Source organism: Gymnodraco acuticeps, unplaced genomic scaffold (assembly GCF_902827175.1).
Source record: "Gymnodraco acuticeps unplaced genomic scaffold, fGymAcu1.1, whole genome shotgun sequence".
Classification (NCBI taxonomy): Eukaryota; Metazoa; Chordata; class Actinopteri; order Perciformes; family Bathydraconidae; genus Gymnodraco; species Gymnodraco acuticeps.
The window spans coordinates 7,814,859-7,830,185 of record NW_022992351.1 but is presented as its reverse complement, the minus strand read 5'-3'; the positions used below and the strand labels follow the sequence as shown (position 1 = coordinate 7,830,185).

General features: G+C 45.8%; 1 protein-coding gene across 1 annotated transcript in view; it reads right to left on the bottom strand.

Annotated features, from left to right (window-relative positions):
• cacna1db (calcium channel, voltage-dependent, L type, alpha 1D subunit, b) overlaps positions 1-15,327 on the bottom strand; it is a 143,125-nt gene that overhangs the window by 4,880 nt on the left and 122,918 nt on the right. Inside the window, 12 exon segments of the mRNA XM_034209119.1 lie at positions 2,147-2,221; positions 2,223-2,291; positions 2,293-2,337; positions 4,465-4,599; positions 4,715-4,827; positions 5,130-5,287; positions 10,500-10,640; positions 10,924-10,956; positions 11,619-11,677; positions 11,679-12,068; positions 12,963-13,079; positions 13,563-13,699. Coding sequence (XP_034065010.1) covers positions 2,147-2,221; positions 2,223-2,291; positions 2,293-2,337; positions 4,465-4,599; positions 4,715-4,827; positions 5,130-5,287; positions 10,500-10,640; positions 10,924-10,956; positions 11,619-11,677; positions 11,679-12,068; positions 12,963-13,079; positions 13,563-13,699 — 1,472 coding nt within the window.

The window sequence follows — 15,327 nt, the reverse complement described above, 5'->3', positions numbered from 1 at the left end:
TAGATAGTGGCCAAATGTGTTGATACACTAGAAACATGCCGGAGGACGTGCTGTGACATAATGATGGTTTTCTATGCTGTTGGCTGATCAACAATGACTCTTCCATCATCATTGAGTTCCAGTATCTTGTCATTAGCAGCATGGCTGTGAAGTTGAAGAGTGAGTCAGGAACCATGTCATTAGCAGATTTGAAGGATATCTGAGTTGAACGCTTCTCATGAGTTTGCCTCATGCAATTCACACAGTCTGTTCGAAGAATCTTTGCAGCTTGCCACAATGCATGGTATTTCTCGGTCCTCCTTATGGTCTGCTTCTAGTCGCCTCAGCTTCTCAAGGGGCATCACCGAGGGGTACAAGCTGATGCATATTGCCTGAACCACAGGTCTGGTCAAGGATTGAAACAAACGTCCATCAAAGTGTTTGCTGCAGCTTCAATTCCAGTGTAGTCGATCGGTACTGATCTGCAGTTTTGATACCAAGCTCCCTCAGAATTTCTCGGTACCGGTCACGCAATGATTTCACAAGGAATCCTGACAGGTCATGGAAAAGAGGCGCCTCCAGCTCTTTCCACAAGGCGACTAAATGCAACAGCATAAGATTCAGCCTTGGCTTTCCAGAAGGAACGCGCTGAGCCTTGAAGTTGTTCATGCATGGTTTGTGGTAGGCTATATCATTGGCAACCATGTCATGACCTTGCCCAATCAGTCTCAGCAATATGTCATCTCTGCCCAGCTTATTTGCTTTCAACTCAATGGTCTTTTGACAGTTTTTTGTGGAGACCATAGAGCAGGGGTGTCAAACTCAATTTAATCGCGGGCCACATCAGCATTATGACTGCACTCAAAGGGCCGTTGTAACTTTAGACTATATAAAAATACATATATAAATAAATATATATATAAAATAATGTATTATATTACATTATTGCCTCTGCATTGGATTATTATCAGATAGGGGTAATAACTTCATAATTAACTACGTCTGAGAGCAGAAGTCTGGGGCAAATAATAGCAAGTCTCTTCAGTGAGAATGTCACAAAATGATTTAAAAAGAAAAGCCAAATTCTGGAAAAAAAGTCAAAAATCAAAAAAATAAGTGGCATTTCAAAAAAATGAGGGTGACATTTCAAAAAAAAAAGAAGAAGTGACATTTAAACAAAAAGAAGTGACATGCAATAGAATCAAATTCCTGAGAAAAGGGCACATTCTAAGAAAAAAGGGCATATTTAGAAGAAAAAAAGTCAAATTCTGAGTTTAAAAAAATTGAGATGCATTGTGGGACATGTAGTTTATGGTCAAAGGGCTTCTGTAATCTCATGTAACCATATAATAAACATATATATGCTTTGCAACCTCTTTTGGGACCACAGAAAAATCAAGTCACGGGCCAGATTTGGCCCCCGGGCATTGCATTTGACACCCCTGCCTTAGAGGTTGGTTCCTTTCCCCGTAGCCATTGCTTATTGCAGATGACACATCTATTTTTGGCTTCAAATGTTTTAGTTTTTCGCCTGGTGAACCTGACTGTATGTTGTGAGGAGCTACATCCTGGACAATGGCAAATCTTGAAAAAAATAAAAATAAAAATACCAACAGATCATGCATTTTAGCCATGTCTCATTTCGCTCTATTTGCTCTTTTCCAGCTCTGCAAGGGCTGAATCTGAGAAGTCTTCTTCGCTGCTTTTGTGGCAGACTACAGCGCCACCTACAGGCCTGGCATATGTACTACAGCGTCTCCAGCGCTTTCGAACGCCTAGAATGGGTGATCTGTTTGGTATTTTGAGCACAACAATTCAGAGATAGTTTTGTATAGATATGGCCCTATAATATATATTTTCAAATATAGTATAATATGGGACCTTCAAGTAAATGTTGAGACAAAGGGGGATTCTCACAGTCCTCATAGGGGTTCCAGGAAAAAAAATGTTTTGACTGCTTATCAAATCTAAGAATTGTTCAAATATAAATGTGATGTTGGTAAATGACAATTAATTGGTTAAACAATTTCAATTATCAAGGGCTTGGTAATAAAAGTATTAATGTTACACTCGCATATAAAGTCAGCTTTAAAACTATGATACATTTAAATATGTGTTAAATCAGAGTTTTTCTAAAGTTGGAGGACCCTTTATAATCTTTACTCACAGCCTCCACCACACTGATAGCGCTTCCTCTATTCTGCAGGAAGTGAGAGCAGCACTCTGCTGGCAGCTGCAGGCGGGGACGGAGAGAGACTGCGGCTGGGAGGACCGTCATGGCCGTCTGTATACCACGAACTCCTCTTCATCACCCGCTCCGGGGAGGCTACCCACGCTGCCGTGACTACGCCAGTCCACCTGAGTACACACACACAGATACACACGAACATGACTTATAGAAAAAAAGACCTACAAACACTTGCAGACAATGTATTAAGCAAGCATAGTTAATTCCGACTGAGAACAATCTTTATAAAGACTATCACTCTGACTTTTTTAAAGGGGCCCTATTATGCTCATTTTGAGGGTTTCATCACTACGGAGCCCTGGAGGGTTCATAGAGAGAAAAATAAATAAAACGAGGCCACGCTTTATTAATTTGTGCGCACAATATACTTTCTCGTTCGCACAAGATACTTTCTGATGGAAAAACACATCGAACTGTCCGATTATTACGCCATATATTAGTTTTATGAAGAATATGTCTGTTGCAGGGCTTGTGTGTGTGTGTGTGTGTGTGTGTGTGTGTGTGTGTGTGTGTGTGTGTTGTGTGTGTTGTGTGTGTGTTGTGTGTGTGGTGTTGTGTGTGTTGTGTGTGTGTGTGTGTGTGTGTGTGGTGTGTGTGTTTGTGTGTGTGTGTGTGTGTGTGTTGGTTGTGTGTGTGAGTGGTGTGCGCATTTGTTTTATGATAGTGTTCCGGTGCACTCCGACAGGACTAAGCACTACAATCGAGATTAAGATTAAACAAATTCTTTCACTTGGAAATACACATATAACTACGGAGAACCAGATGGGTGTAAATTAACTGTTTCGTGGTCATTTGAAAACAAATGCCGGTGGTGTCGGACACACACAAAACACACCGAACACGCACACACAGAGCGGAGCTGAGCACACACACACAACACACATCATGCGCCCCGGTGACCGGAATCTCCTTCATAAAACGAGGGGGGAATACTCTGGCAGTTCGATGTGTGTATAGGTGTGTGTGGTTAAACGTAGCAGCCTCAATCTCTATTCAGCAGTTCTAATGAAGGGAAAACACAGTGAAGTAAACAGTAAAAGGCACAGCTCTTTGCAGCTGGTGCTGCTCTTCTCAGATTCTGCTGAGTTACACGTTACTTCCCTCCAGTGCCTGTACGACGAAGCCAGTTCAACAGACCCTGGATATGTTTGAGTTACCCGGCTTAATTAACCCTAACAAACGGGATCTCACTAAGCGGTCCTACGAAGCTGTTATCAACTCAGTAAAATCAACCAGGGTTTCTCTGTCCGGCTGAGAGCGTTCACGTGAAAGGGACGGGGTTAGCAACATTTAAACCAATCACAAACATGGAGGAAGCGTGCTGACAGCGCAGCGTCATATACTTCATGAATGAATAGTAAAATAGCAAATCCTGCTTCGTAGTAAAGGCCACTGGTGCCGCAGAGATTTCATAAAGTGAAGGAGTTTTTCTTCTATAAAACAGCTGTGGGCAGCAGATACTGTGAGTCATGGACAGGAATTCATAGATCAAAGCAGACTGGTCTGCAGACTCTTCTGTTTGCAAAATCCGGTGCTTAACAAATAGCTCTAAACCCCTGGCCAAAATGTCCCTAAATGAAGTCCGAGTTTTGAAATATATCTCAAATAATGTATGCACTGCCATTTCTCCACAAAAACATAACAGTCTGCAATGAAATGGTTGTCTTCTCTGTGCTCCACTCCTACTTGGCGCACCGGTAATAACTTTCTTGTGCGAATAAAAAAGAAAAAAAAAGTATCTTGTGCGCACGAAATACTAACTTGTGCGCACGAGAAGTATATTGTGCGCACAAGATACTTTTTGTTCCTCTCCATGAACCTTTAGGGGCTCCGTACATGACTGTATGTTGTCCTTCTACTGTGACATGTTTACATGCTTTAATGTTCAAAAAGGTATTTATTTCTCTCATAATGCCTGAGTGTTACGTAGTGATGTCACTACGTTACAGAAGAAAACAAATGAGTCCAATGAAGGCTTTTCAGCACGGGGGGTGTGTGCGGGAGAGGAACTTTGGGATGTTAGCCTTTGCAGACTATTTACATGCACAAAAACCTATATAACACACTGAAGGAAAGGGTAAACCCCCCAAAAGTATAATAGGGCCCCTTAAGACCTGTAAAGCTCACTAAAAACCTTTACATCCCACCAATATTGACATGAACAACCCCTTTGTTAGGGCAAATGCTAGACGACCTGAGCGTTATCTAGAAATAAGTTATCTCACAGTGAGGCAGACCTGTATGAGAGGTGTGTAGCAGGGCGAGCAGTCCCTGTTGATGGGCGAGGCAGGAGGCGTGACCCAGGAGCGGAGCGATCGCGTCGGAGACCGGCGGTGAATTCTGCTGGCATCGAGACCGGCCACCGCCATCACCTGAGGGGCGAACAAAAAAGGCAGGCATTTTGGGGTAAAGAGAAGAGCAAAACAGGGACGTACTGTAGATGAATGCATCACAATATCCAAATATAAAAAATGTGTGTGTGTGTACCTGTTGATGTACAAGGTGCAGTGGAAGAGCTGTGCAGGATGGAGAGAGAGGAGCATCATCCTGACTACTTCTTCTACGAAGACACTCAAAACTGAATGTTGGTCTTGTGCAGGCTGAGGGGAAAAAAGATAATTTAACGCATACATATATGTAATAATAACACCAGATGACTTATTAACTTTTTCCCTTTGTATTAATTCCAAAAAGCTGCTTCCAAATAACAGAAACACGACTTGTTAATTTGAAGGTGAATGAATCAGCCTAGTTTATTGGTATTTGTAACAGATTGATAAAATTGATATTGTTGATCATTGAAATAAAAACATTTAATCTTACTGTTTTAAATAATCTGAATTACTTCTCAATCACTCATCTTAATAAACTTAACTACAGTTGCTGTGCTGTTGCATATCACCTTGAGGCGAGGGTAAGAGCCATCTCCTGGGTGACCGCCTGTCGTCTTGGTAGATCGGCTGTTGGTCATCGTCAAAGTAACCATCAGGCTGTTGGTCGCCCCTGGAAACCATGTGGTCAAGGTCTGCCTCTGCATCACGCTGGTCCCTGTTGAACAATCTGTGGAACAAAAAGTTTAAAAAAAACCTCATATCTTGTTCATGTTACTATGCTGTATTAAGAGCCATTGTAGGTAATAATTCCAAGATTTACTTCATGAATTTATTTTAAAAAACCCTGCATATTTATGGGATTAGTTTTGTATCATAAAGATAAAGCAACACTCTCTCAGAATAAAGCAAAACTATGAGTTTAAAAGAAGAAAAATGTCAAGCAAGATAAATACATTTCAAAAATGAAACTATAAATTGCAAAGAAATCATTTGTGTAATCATGTACAATCACTGGAGGACTGGGCTGTCACTCAAACACTGAGTAGCCAATGGGGACGCACCCCTGAAAGTCCCGCCCACCTGGGACGTTTGTGTCAGAATCTCAAACAAAAAGTGAAGGAGCGCAAAATGAGAGAGCTGCAGCTCGAGCAAAAGTCTGATCATTGAGAGAAGAAGAAACAAGAACTGCAAACAAAACCTATGTTAAAACAAAGAAAAAAGACTTGTAGTTTACATGATTACACAAAGGATTTGTTTGCAACTTAGTTTTATTTTTGAAATTTATTTTTATTTTATTTTAAACTCATAGTATTGGTTTATTCTGAGAAAGTGTTGGTTTATCTTTATGATACAAAACTAATCCCATACATATTCCCTTAGATACAATAAGTAAATTAACTAGACAAAACTTGAATATTGCTTGAGATAAGAGGAAACGCCGCCAACCTTTATATTGTGGTGACACCTTGTGGGACCATAATTCACCTTGCTTATTGTGTTGTCACATGGACCCTTTAGTGGGAACACCTGTAGCTTTAGCTGCTAGCTCATCAGGCAGAGCAGTGCATGTGTTAACCTCTCTGATATTAATGGATAATAAAGATTGGAACTCCGCCTCCGACTCTCTTTTCACGGCACTACACTGGTGACCCTGACTTTTCCGAGAAAGTTTCCGGAAAATTAACGAACATGGCTGAGCGCGATGTTTTCATAAAGCTGCCGGAATTCTGGGAGCACGCCGCGGAGGCATGGTTCGCACACGTGGAGGCACATTTCGCCTGCCGACAGGTCCGTGACGGGGACCTGAAATATTACCATGTGGTAGCAGCGCTGGGGAGCTCCACGTCGTCCAAGTTGGTGGGATTTATCGCAGCCCCCCCACACCATGGCAAATATGAGGCGATTAAGGCCCTTCTCCTTAAGACATTTAGCTTATCTGCTAAGGAGAGGGCCCGCCAGATACTTGACATTCAAGGCCTAGGAGACAGCAAGCCATCCCAGCTAATGGAGAAAATGCTAATCTGCTAGGGGGGGAAGATCCCCGGATTTTATTCACGGAGATTTTCCTGCGTCACTTGCCTCCCCGGGTCCAGACGGCGCTGGCCACACGCCTGTCACGGAGCCCCGTGCCTTGGCTGAGGAAGCGGATCGTTTTTTCCTGGCTACAACAACAGCCCGGTGCAGAGACGTTAGCCGCGACGCTCAGCGGCCCATCTGCAGTCAAGAAAGCGTGGCGGAGGCAGGACAGGGCTGTATCGAGCTGGCGTGGAGACACCGGAGAGTGCTTTTACCACGCACGTTTCGGGACAATGGCGAAGAAATGCATCGCCCCGTGCAGCTACAAACCCCCGGGAAACGGAGGGGCCGGCGCTCAGTGGCCCTAAGCGTCGGCGGCACGTGCAGGCTCCTCTTCGTCAGCGACAGCGTTTCGGGGAGCCTGTTTCTGTGTGACACGGGCGCTCAATGGAGCGTAGTTCCAGCGTTGAGTGAAGACGTCACCCGGGGTGGGCACGGACCGCGATTGACGACGGCTAACGGCGGTCCCATTCGCACGTACGGCGTGAGGCCTATGTGTTTGTGCATCGGAGGACAGCGTTTCAGCTGGGATTTTGTGACAGCGGACATTTCTTTTCCCCTCCTCGGAGCGGATTTTTGTGTGCTCATGGACTCTTAGTGGACGTTAAGAATAGGCGTTTGGTTGATGCCTTAACGTTTTCTTCCCTCATGTGCACACTTGGCAGCGCAGCAAAACCCTGGGGCTGTCGGGCTCGCTGCCGGGGGCAGACACGTTTCTCAGACTGTGGCCGAGTTTCCAGACCTGTCGCTGCCCACCTTCTCTGCGCTTACCACTAAGCATGGCGTGGAGCACCACGTCACTACCGGGGGGCCTCCTGTCTAGGCCAGGGCCCGGCGGCTGAACCCTTCTAAGCTGGCTGTAGCGAGGGCGGAGTTCGCAACCATGGAGCGCCTGGGCATTGTCCGCCGCTCCGACAGTCCTTGGGCTTCCCCCCTGCACGTCGTCCCCAAACCGAACGGCGGGTTCCACCCGTGCGGGGCTTACCGCCGACTCAACGACGCCACTACGCCTGACCGCTATCCGGTGCCGCACATTCAGGACTTTTCGGCGCATCTGGCCGGTACGGGGGTGTTTTCCAAGGTGGACCTGGTGCGTGGATACCACCAGGTGCCCATGCACCCTCTGGACATTCCCAAGACAGCAGTGATAACGCCTTTTGGACTTTTGAGTTCCTGCGGATGCCTTTTGGACTCAAGAATGCTGCTCAGACGTTCCAGCGCCTGATGGATTCGGTGCTGCGGGACCTGCCGTTTGTGTTTGTCTACCTCGACGACATACTCGTCGCCAGCGCTTCAGTGCAGGAGCACCTGTCCCACCTCCGAGCCCTTTTCACGCGGCTCAACGAACACGGATTAATCATCAATCCTGCAAAGTGCCAGTTCGGGGTGTCTGACATTGATTTCCTGGGGCACCGCGTCACCAAGAGTTTCTGGGGATGGTGACCTTCTACCACCGTTTCATCGCCCGGGCCGCACACATCATGCGGCCGCTGTATGAAGCATTGAAGGGCAAGACCCCCGTCCAGGCGATCGACTGGAGGGCAGAGGTGGACGTCGCTTTTGCTGAGGTCAAGACCGCGTTGGCTCAGGCGGCTTTGCTGGCACACCCATCATCTACGGCTCCCATCTCCATCACCACGGATGCGTCGGACTACGCGGTCGGCGCGGTGCACGACCAGTGGGTGGAAGGCGCTTGGCAGCCGCTCGCCTTTTTCAGCCGCCAGCTGACGCCCAGAACGCAGGTACAGCGCTTTTGACCGTGCGCTCCTGGGTCTTTATTTGGCCGTGCGGCACTTCAGTTTCATGCTGGAAGGCCGGGAGTTTACGGCGTTTGTCGACCACAAGCCACTCACTTTCGCCATGTCTAAAGTGGCGGAGCCTTGGTCGGCACGTCAGCAGCGGCTGCTTTCCTACATCTCTGAGTTCACCACAGACATTAAGCACGTGGCTGGCAAGTCGAACCTGGTTGCAGATTTCCTCTCCAGAGTCGCAATCGGAGCCGTCCAGTTGGGCCTGGACTATACTCGCATGGCGGCGGACCAGGTCACAGACCCCGGCGCGGGGCTGCGCTTGGAGGACGTGGTGTTCGGCGACGCGGGCGTTACCCTCCTGTGTGACGTCTCCACAGGCCTGTCGCGGCCAGTCGTTCCCGCCAGCTGGAGGCGCTCTGTGTTTGAGGCAGTGCACGGACTGTCACACCCCGGCGTTAAGCCTTCGGTGCGCTTGGTGGCCGCGAAGTTCGTCTGGCATGGGCTGAAAAAGGACGTGAGGACTTGGGCTGGTGAGTGCGTGGCTTGTCAGCGCGCTAAGGTGCACCGCCACACGAAGGCGCACCGCCACACGAAGGCCCCTTTGTAGCGTTTCCTAGTGCCTGAGAGGAGGTTTGACCACGTCAACATTGACCTGGTTGGTCCGTTGCCCTCCTCTCAGGTCTTTTCCTACCTCCTCACCATGGTGGACAGGACGACCCGTTGGCCGGAGGCGGTCCCGCTCGTTTCGACGTCGGCCGTGGACGTTGACCGGGCCTTCATTGCAAAGTGGGTGTGTCGTTTTGGCACCCCGTTGGACATTTCCTCAGACAGGGGCTCTCAGTTCACGTCCGAACTCTGGAATGCCGTGGCAGGCGGTTTGGGGGTTAAGCTGTAAGACTACCGCTTACCACCCTCAGGCTAACGGCCTCTGCGAGCGCTTCCATCGCTCCATGAAGGCTGCCCTCAAAGCCGGCCTTAAGGACGGGATTTGGGTCGACAAGCTGCCCTGGGTGATGCTGGGCCTGAGGACTGCGCCTAAAGAAGACCTGCAGTGCTCAACGGCTGAGATGGTCTACGGGCAGCCGTTGAGAGTTCCAGGGGATTTCCTCCCTAACGCACCGTTCCCTGGTCGGCGTCGGCCCAGGGCTTTCCTGCAGGACGCCGCTGAGGCCTTTGCTCCGATCCCTACTACTCAGCACGGTACTCAGGTGTCCCAGGTTCCCGCAGAGCTCCGCTCGGCGGAGCACGTGTTCATCCGGCACGATGCGCACAGAGGCCCCATGCAGCCCCCTTATGATGGGCCTTTCCGGGTCTTGGAGCACGGGGACAAGCACCTGGTGGTCGACCTGGGTGGCAAGGCCGAGCACGTCTCGGTGGACCGGGTGAAGGCTGCTCACCTGGACTTGGACCAGCCTGTGGTGCTGGCTCGACCTCCGCGACGGGGCCGCCCCCCGGCCTCGTCCCCTGTCACGGATTTAAGACCTGTTGTTCCGGTCCCTCCCCTTCCGGGGCCGCACAGGCGGAAGTCACTTTTCGACTCCCGTGCTCAGGAGTCGTGGGGGTCGGCGTGTCGTTCCTCCCCGCCATGCTGATTTTGTTTATGTGTGAATTCTGGGGGGGCTTGTGTGGTGACACCATGGTGGGACCATAAATCACCTTGCTTATTGTGTTGCCACACGGACCCTTTAGTGGGAACACCTGTAGCTTTAGCTGCCATTCCTGCTAGCTCATCAGGCAGAGCAGTTCATGTGTTAACCTCTCTGACATTAATGGATAATAAAGATTGGAACTCCATTCTTAATACACCACCTCCGACTCTCTTTTCACGGCACTACAATATACCTAATATACTCGCCCTACCTATTTAAATGCGGTAATGTCGCCCAAATAATTATGTCAGCGTTATAAAACAAAGTGGTAAAAAGAGAGAAAAAGGTAGCAAATAAGTTAATTGTTATTATGTTGTTACTGGAGAGTATGATACCAGCGATGCACCATGAATCAAAAGTGATACATGCTGCATACATTCTTGCCATTGAGATAATACATATAAATAAAGTAATATAAACAAGATACGCCGCTACATCCTGTTGGGCTGACAGCTGCTGTTACCTGTCCTTTGTGACCATGATGTCGTCTTCTTGAAACTCCTCCCCACTAAAGTACTCTCCCGAGCCTCGCTCTTCATCGCTGTCTCCGCCCCCTGACTCCTCTCGACGAATGGTGGGGTAGAGCCCACTGCTGCTCTCTGACCTTTGAGTCAAACGTAAACAAGTCAAACATTTATCTGTAGAAATGTGATGATCATTCACATATAGGAATTACATGATGACTTTATTCACAGTTACTGTTTGCTGGAGATTTTATGCGGACATGTTATTACTGTAAACATCACAAGGCCTCTCCACAGTGCTCATCCTCTATTGCATGCTTTGAAACAGACACATCTCTTTTTATTAGTAAGAATCATTCACAGCGAGTTTGTGTCACACACCAAAAATCATACTGTGAAAAAAAACTAAAATCATGCACATACCTAATGTAGGCCTCATAGTAGCGTGTCCTGCTCAGAGGAGAGGAGCGGTATAATCGGGAGAGGGACGGAAAGAGAGGTAGCATGCAATGAAAAAATAGACAAGATTACACGAATGAAAGTTGCACCTGTTGTATAATTATTTTTATATTAGTGAGTCATTCTCAACTACAAATAACCTTAAATTGCTTTGGCTCACATTTGCTTGCTTACATTTCTACTATAATAAATAAAAAAAATGAATGTTAACAAAACAAGTGGGAGTTTGGGCACACAATGCCAGGAGTTACGGGAGGAGTATCATGACGTGAGACTTTCTGAAAGCAAAAGCTACTTTTTGTCATCATGGAAGGGTGGTTCAGGGTGGGTTTCTATCAAACATGCCCTTTTTTCCATTGTTATTCCTCATAACTAAGATTTGTTTTAGCTAATTATATTCATGTCATAGATCTGTGACGATTAATTGAGAATATTGAATGATCAACCAGCCCTACAGGACAGTATATCAGCTTGGCTTAGTCATACTCTCTTTACTCAAATACACTTTGAAGTCAGTTTTCCTTATCATACAAAATGCTGGTAAGACTGCTTTGGTTTATGATTCTTATTTAAACAGTTCCTCTACTGATATTACACAGTTCTTAGAGACGCCTACTGCATATGTTGAAGGACTATAATCCTTTTTTTCACTGACCTTGGAGTGTGACTTCCAAAGCTTGTTGTGTACTCCTCTGCTGTAGGTGGACACTGATGACCGGGTTTTTGGCAGAGGACGGACGGTCTCGCCCTAACAAACACTTCTGCTGCCTCCCATTGGCCATGGAGAGAAGCGAGGGTACGTTGGCGTTGTTGAGGTTGGCATTGGAGGGGATTGGCGATTGATGGCAGGTGGGAATACAGTGGGGGTTATTATACGGATGGGGGGAGTGATAATGATGGTTGTACTGGATAGGTGAAGAGTTCATCTCCGTCTCCTCTCCTGCGTCGCCCTCGCTGGCCCTCCTGCCTGTTTGGGTTGGCCCGGTGGAGCCCCCGCAGGAAAAGGGCAAGATCTGTAGTGGCCGCTGGGTGGCGGTGGTCGGGTGAGAGTAGCCTTGCTGATCTGCACCCACGTGGTTGACATGGTTACCAAAAAGGCCTCCGTTACGCTGCAGCAGAGAGACACCAGAAACCAATGAGTACTAAGACAGAAACAGGTTTATACACAGTAAGCTCTTTACAAGTACCACTTTCTAAGATAAGCAATGTTTAAATTAAGGAATCGCAACCAGAGGTACAAGTACAATGATTAAATAGACATTCAAAACATAAAGAAAAGGCAATAATGTTAACAATGAGTGACAGGCACAGTATGTACGTGATAATGACTTTCACTAATTCTTAAAAATGCCAAATATAATGTGTGTTGTAACAGTGAATCATCTAAAGGGCAGTTTGTTAGTTGAAAGTAATTTTTTTTAAATCAACAGAAACCTCTCTTAAAAGTGTAGGATGTAAAACAAGAGGAACATGGTGTAGTGGAAATTTTTATTATATTCCTTATATGTTCAAAGTAACCAAATGCTTCTCATTTGGTTAGATGTACTGTTTGCTTCTATCTACTCTACTTCAAGGCCACAGCTGCTATTATGAAAGACTCACACATAGTCACAGGAGAACTTGCCTTTCCTGAGATCTACAGCTCAAGGACATGTGTCTAATAACAATGTGACCGTGTGAAGACAGATTTATTACCTTCCCACCCTTTCCTCAATATAAGCTTTGCTATCATATTGAACTGCGCACACTCGCGCAGACTATCCTATGCTCTGTGAGACCTGTGTCTATATCTTATTGTATCTGATGTTTGTTTGAGGCCTCGAATAAACATCACCAGAAAGACAACTCTCTGATTCACCATTGATTTGATCACTTTGACGTGTACTCTACAGTATTGGGGTTTTTAGATTTCCATAACAATGGTTTGTTTTGATTGGCCTATATAAGGAAAAGTGTCCTTCAATAACTAAAAAAATAAAAAGTGTTTCTTCAAGGATACTTACCCTGTATATATCCTCTTCTTCCTCTCCATCAGCCTCTACTAGCCCCGCCCCTTGCAGGTCACATGATATGGCTCGACGGATCTCTGGTCCGATGTCATGCAGCGTGCGCAGGCCAGCCTGCCAAGAGAGAAACCATAATACCAGATCTGACAGATGTCACAGGGGGTTTATCCAGATGTGTATCTCTGTCAGGTTAAGTATTATTGTTGAATTTTTTTTAGCACCTAATATTTTTAGGAGCTAACATTTTTTTTCTACCAGAGTACACTTCAGTGACGTCAGTGTTATCCATAAACACTGATAACAATGTAACATTCTGGTTAGCCTGGATAAAAGTTCTCATAGGAAATACTTATTTGGTAAAAAGACAGTTTGATTTGGATCATCCTGTTTCTAAAGTGGTCTTTCAGTTATGTGAGCACTACAAAATAATATAGTATGTTCTAAGTCGCCTGGCAAGTCGCTTTGTCTACTGAAGATAATAGGCTGACTTTTGAAAGTAATTTTTTCTGTTGTCATAGACAGAGTTGACGTTGGCTCTAATATAATCACTGTTAATTCATCTCACTCAGCGAATGTATGAGATTGTGCTTTACTCACCTGAAGAGCCATGGTTGTGTTCAGCTTTTCCCACGAGCGCCTTCCTACAAGACCTTGCTCTTTGCGCCGCTTAAACTTCCTGAAGTAGTCCTGTATCAGGAATGTGGCATAGAACTTCCCCACTGTTACCTCGTCATCTGGTGAGCAGACCAGACACACCAAAGCCTCCGATATCAACACCAAAACTCTGAAACACACTCATCACTCAAATTCTCTTTGCACCCATAACATTTCAACAACAATATCCATCAGAGGTCACTATCTCCTCATCTCAGAGAAATGACACACATCTAGGTATTCAAATTGCACTAAAACTATCAGGACTTAAAAGTCAAACATTACAATGATGAAGCACCTCCGCTGCAGAATACGTAAAGACATCTGGACAATAAAACTCAATGTTATGTAACGATCCAAAAGAATACAAAGAAAAATGTATGAAAGGCCATGAACCAAACATAGCAGCACACACACCACCTCATCAGAAGGTCATCATAAAGTTCACAAGCAAATGTAAGCCTTCATGATTTATCTGGCGTTGGCACAGAGCAAAGCACTGTGCAATTCTACATCAGTTCAAACCTAAAACAAAAGGTGGTAGCAGGACGTTTTTCTTGGCATTACATCTTAATTGAGTGAGAGCACTTTAAGGACACTTAAATGTAGTCATAAGTCTGTGAGACTCTGCAAATGTCATCTACACACACATGCAGCAGGTTTAAACACGACAACAGATAATATCTCTTTAGCTCACATCTTGCTTCATCTCTGAAAATAAGCATGCTGTTTTGAAACACTTCTAGTCAAACAAAAACAGGATGATGCAAGCGATAATATTAACAACCCTCTTGAACTATAAATGAAGCAAAACACACTCAGGTTGGTGATTAGTTTAAATTACAGGAACTTATGACTGCAACACACACACACACACACACCCCACACACACACACACACACACACACACACCACACCACCACACACCACACACACACACACCACACACACACACACACACACACACACACACACACCAACACACCACCACACACACCACAACACCACACACAAACACACACACACACACACACCAACCACACACACACACAACACACACACACACACACACACACCACACACACAACACACAACACAACACCAACACACACACACCACACAACACACCCACAACATTTGAGATCAAGCACTTCAGAGACAGAGCAGAGGTGATTCATATATCTCAGAAGAAAAACAGCGAGAAGCACATGCAAATAGAAGCAGCAGGACTCAGATACAGGCCCGTTCTCAAGGGAGAACACACAAACTACATCAGGCCAGAGAGAGAAAGCCGTTACTACACACACTATCTGCCATGCAGGTAGGCTAATGCAGGTCTGATTCTCAGATGAGGTGCTGAAGCAGAATGGGGAGTGTGCTACTAATAACACAAGAGGCTTAGTCTCAGTGCGTAGGAAAATGTGGGCAACTTTTTTTGTTACCTTTTTTTTTTGCCAATTTAAGTTTGAGAGAAATCAGGTAAAAGGTGATGAATGTCAGTAGGATGGATGCTTTAAGATGGAAGCATCATTTAATTCTGGTCTGACGAAGCCATCTTAAAAGCACCAAAACACATTTATCTACACAACTGGACACAGCCATAAAGAAACTATAGAGGCTCTGTTCAGAAAGAAAACCAAAAAACCAATCTAAAAGTCAATTTAGGGTGGTTAAATGTGTTTTGAATACTGCCTTTATTAAAATATAT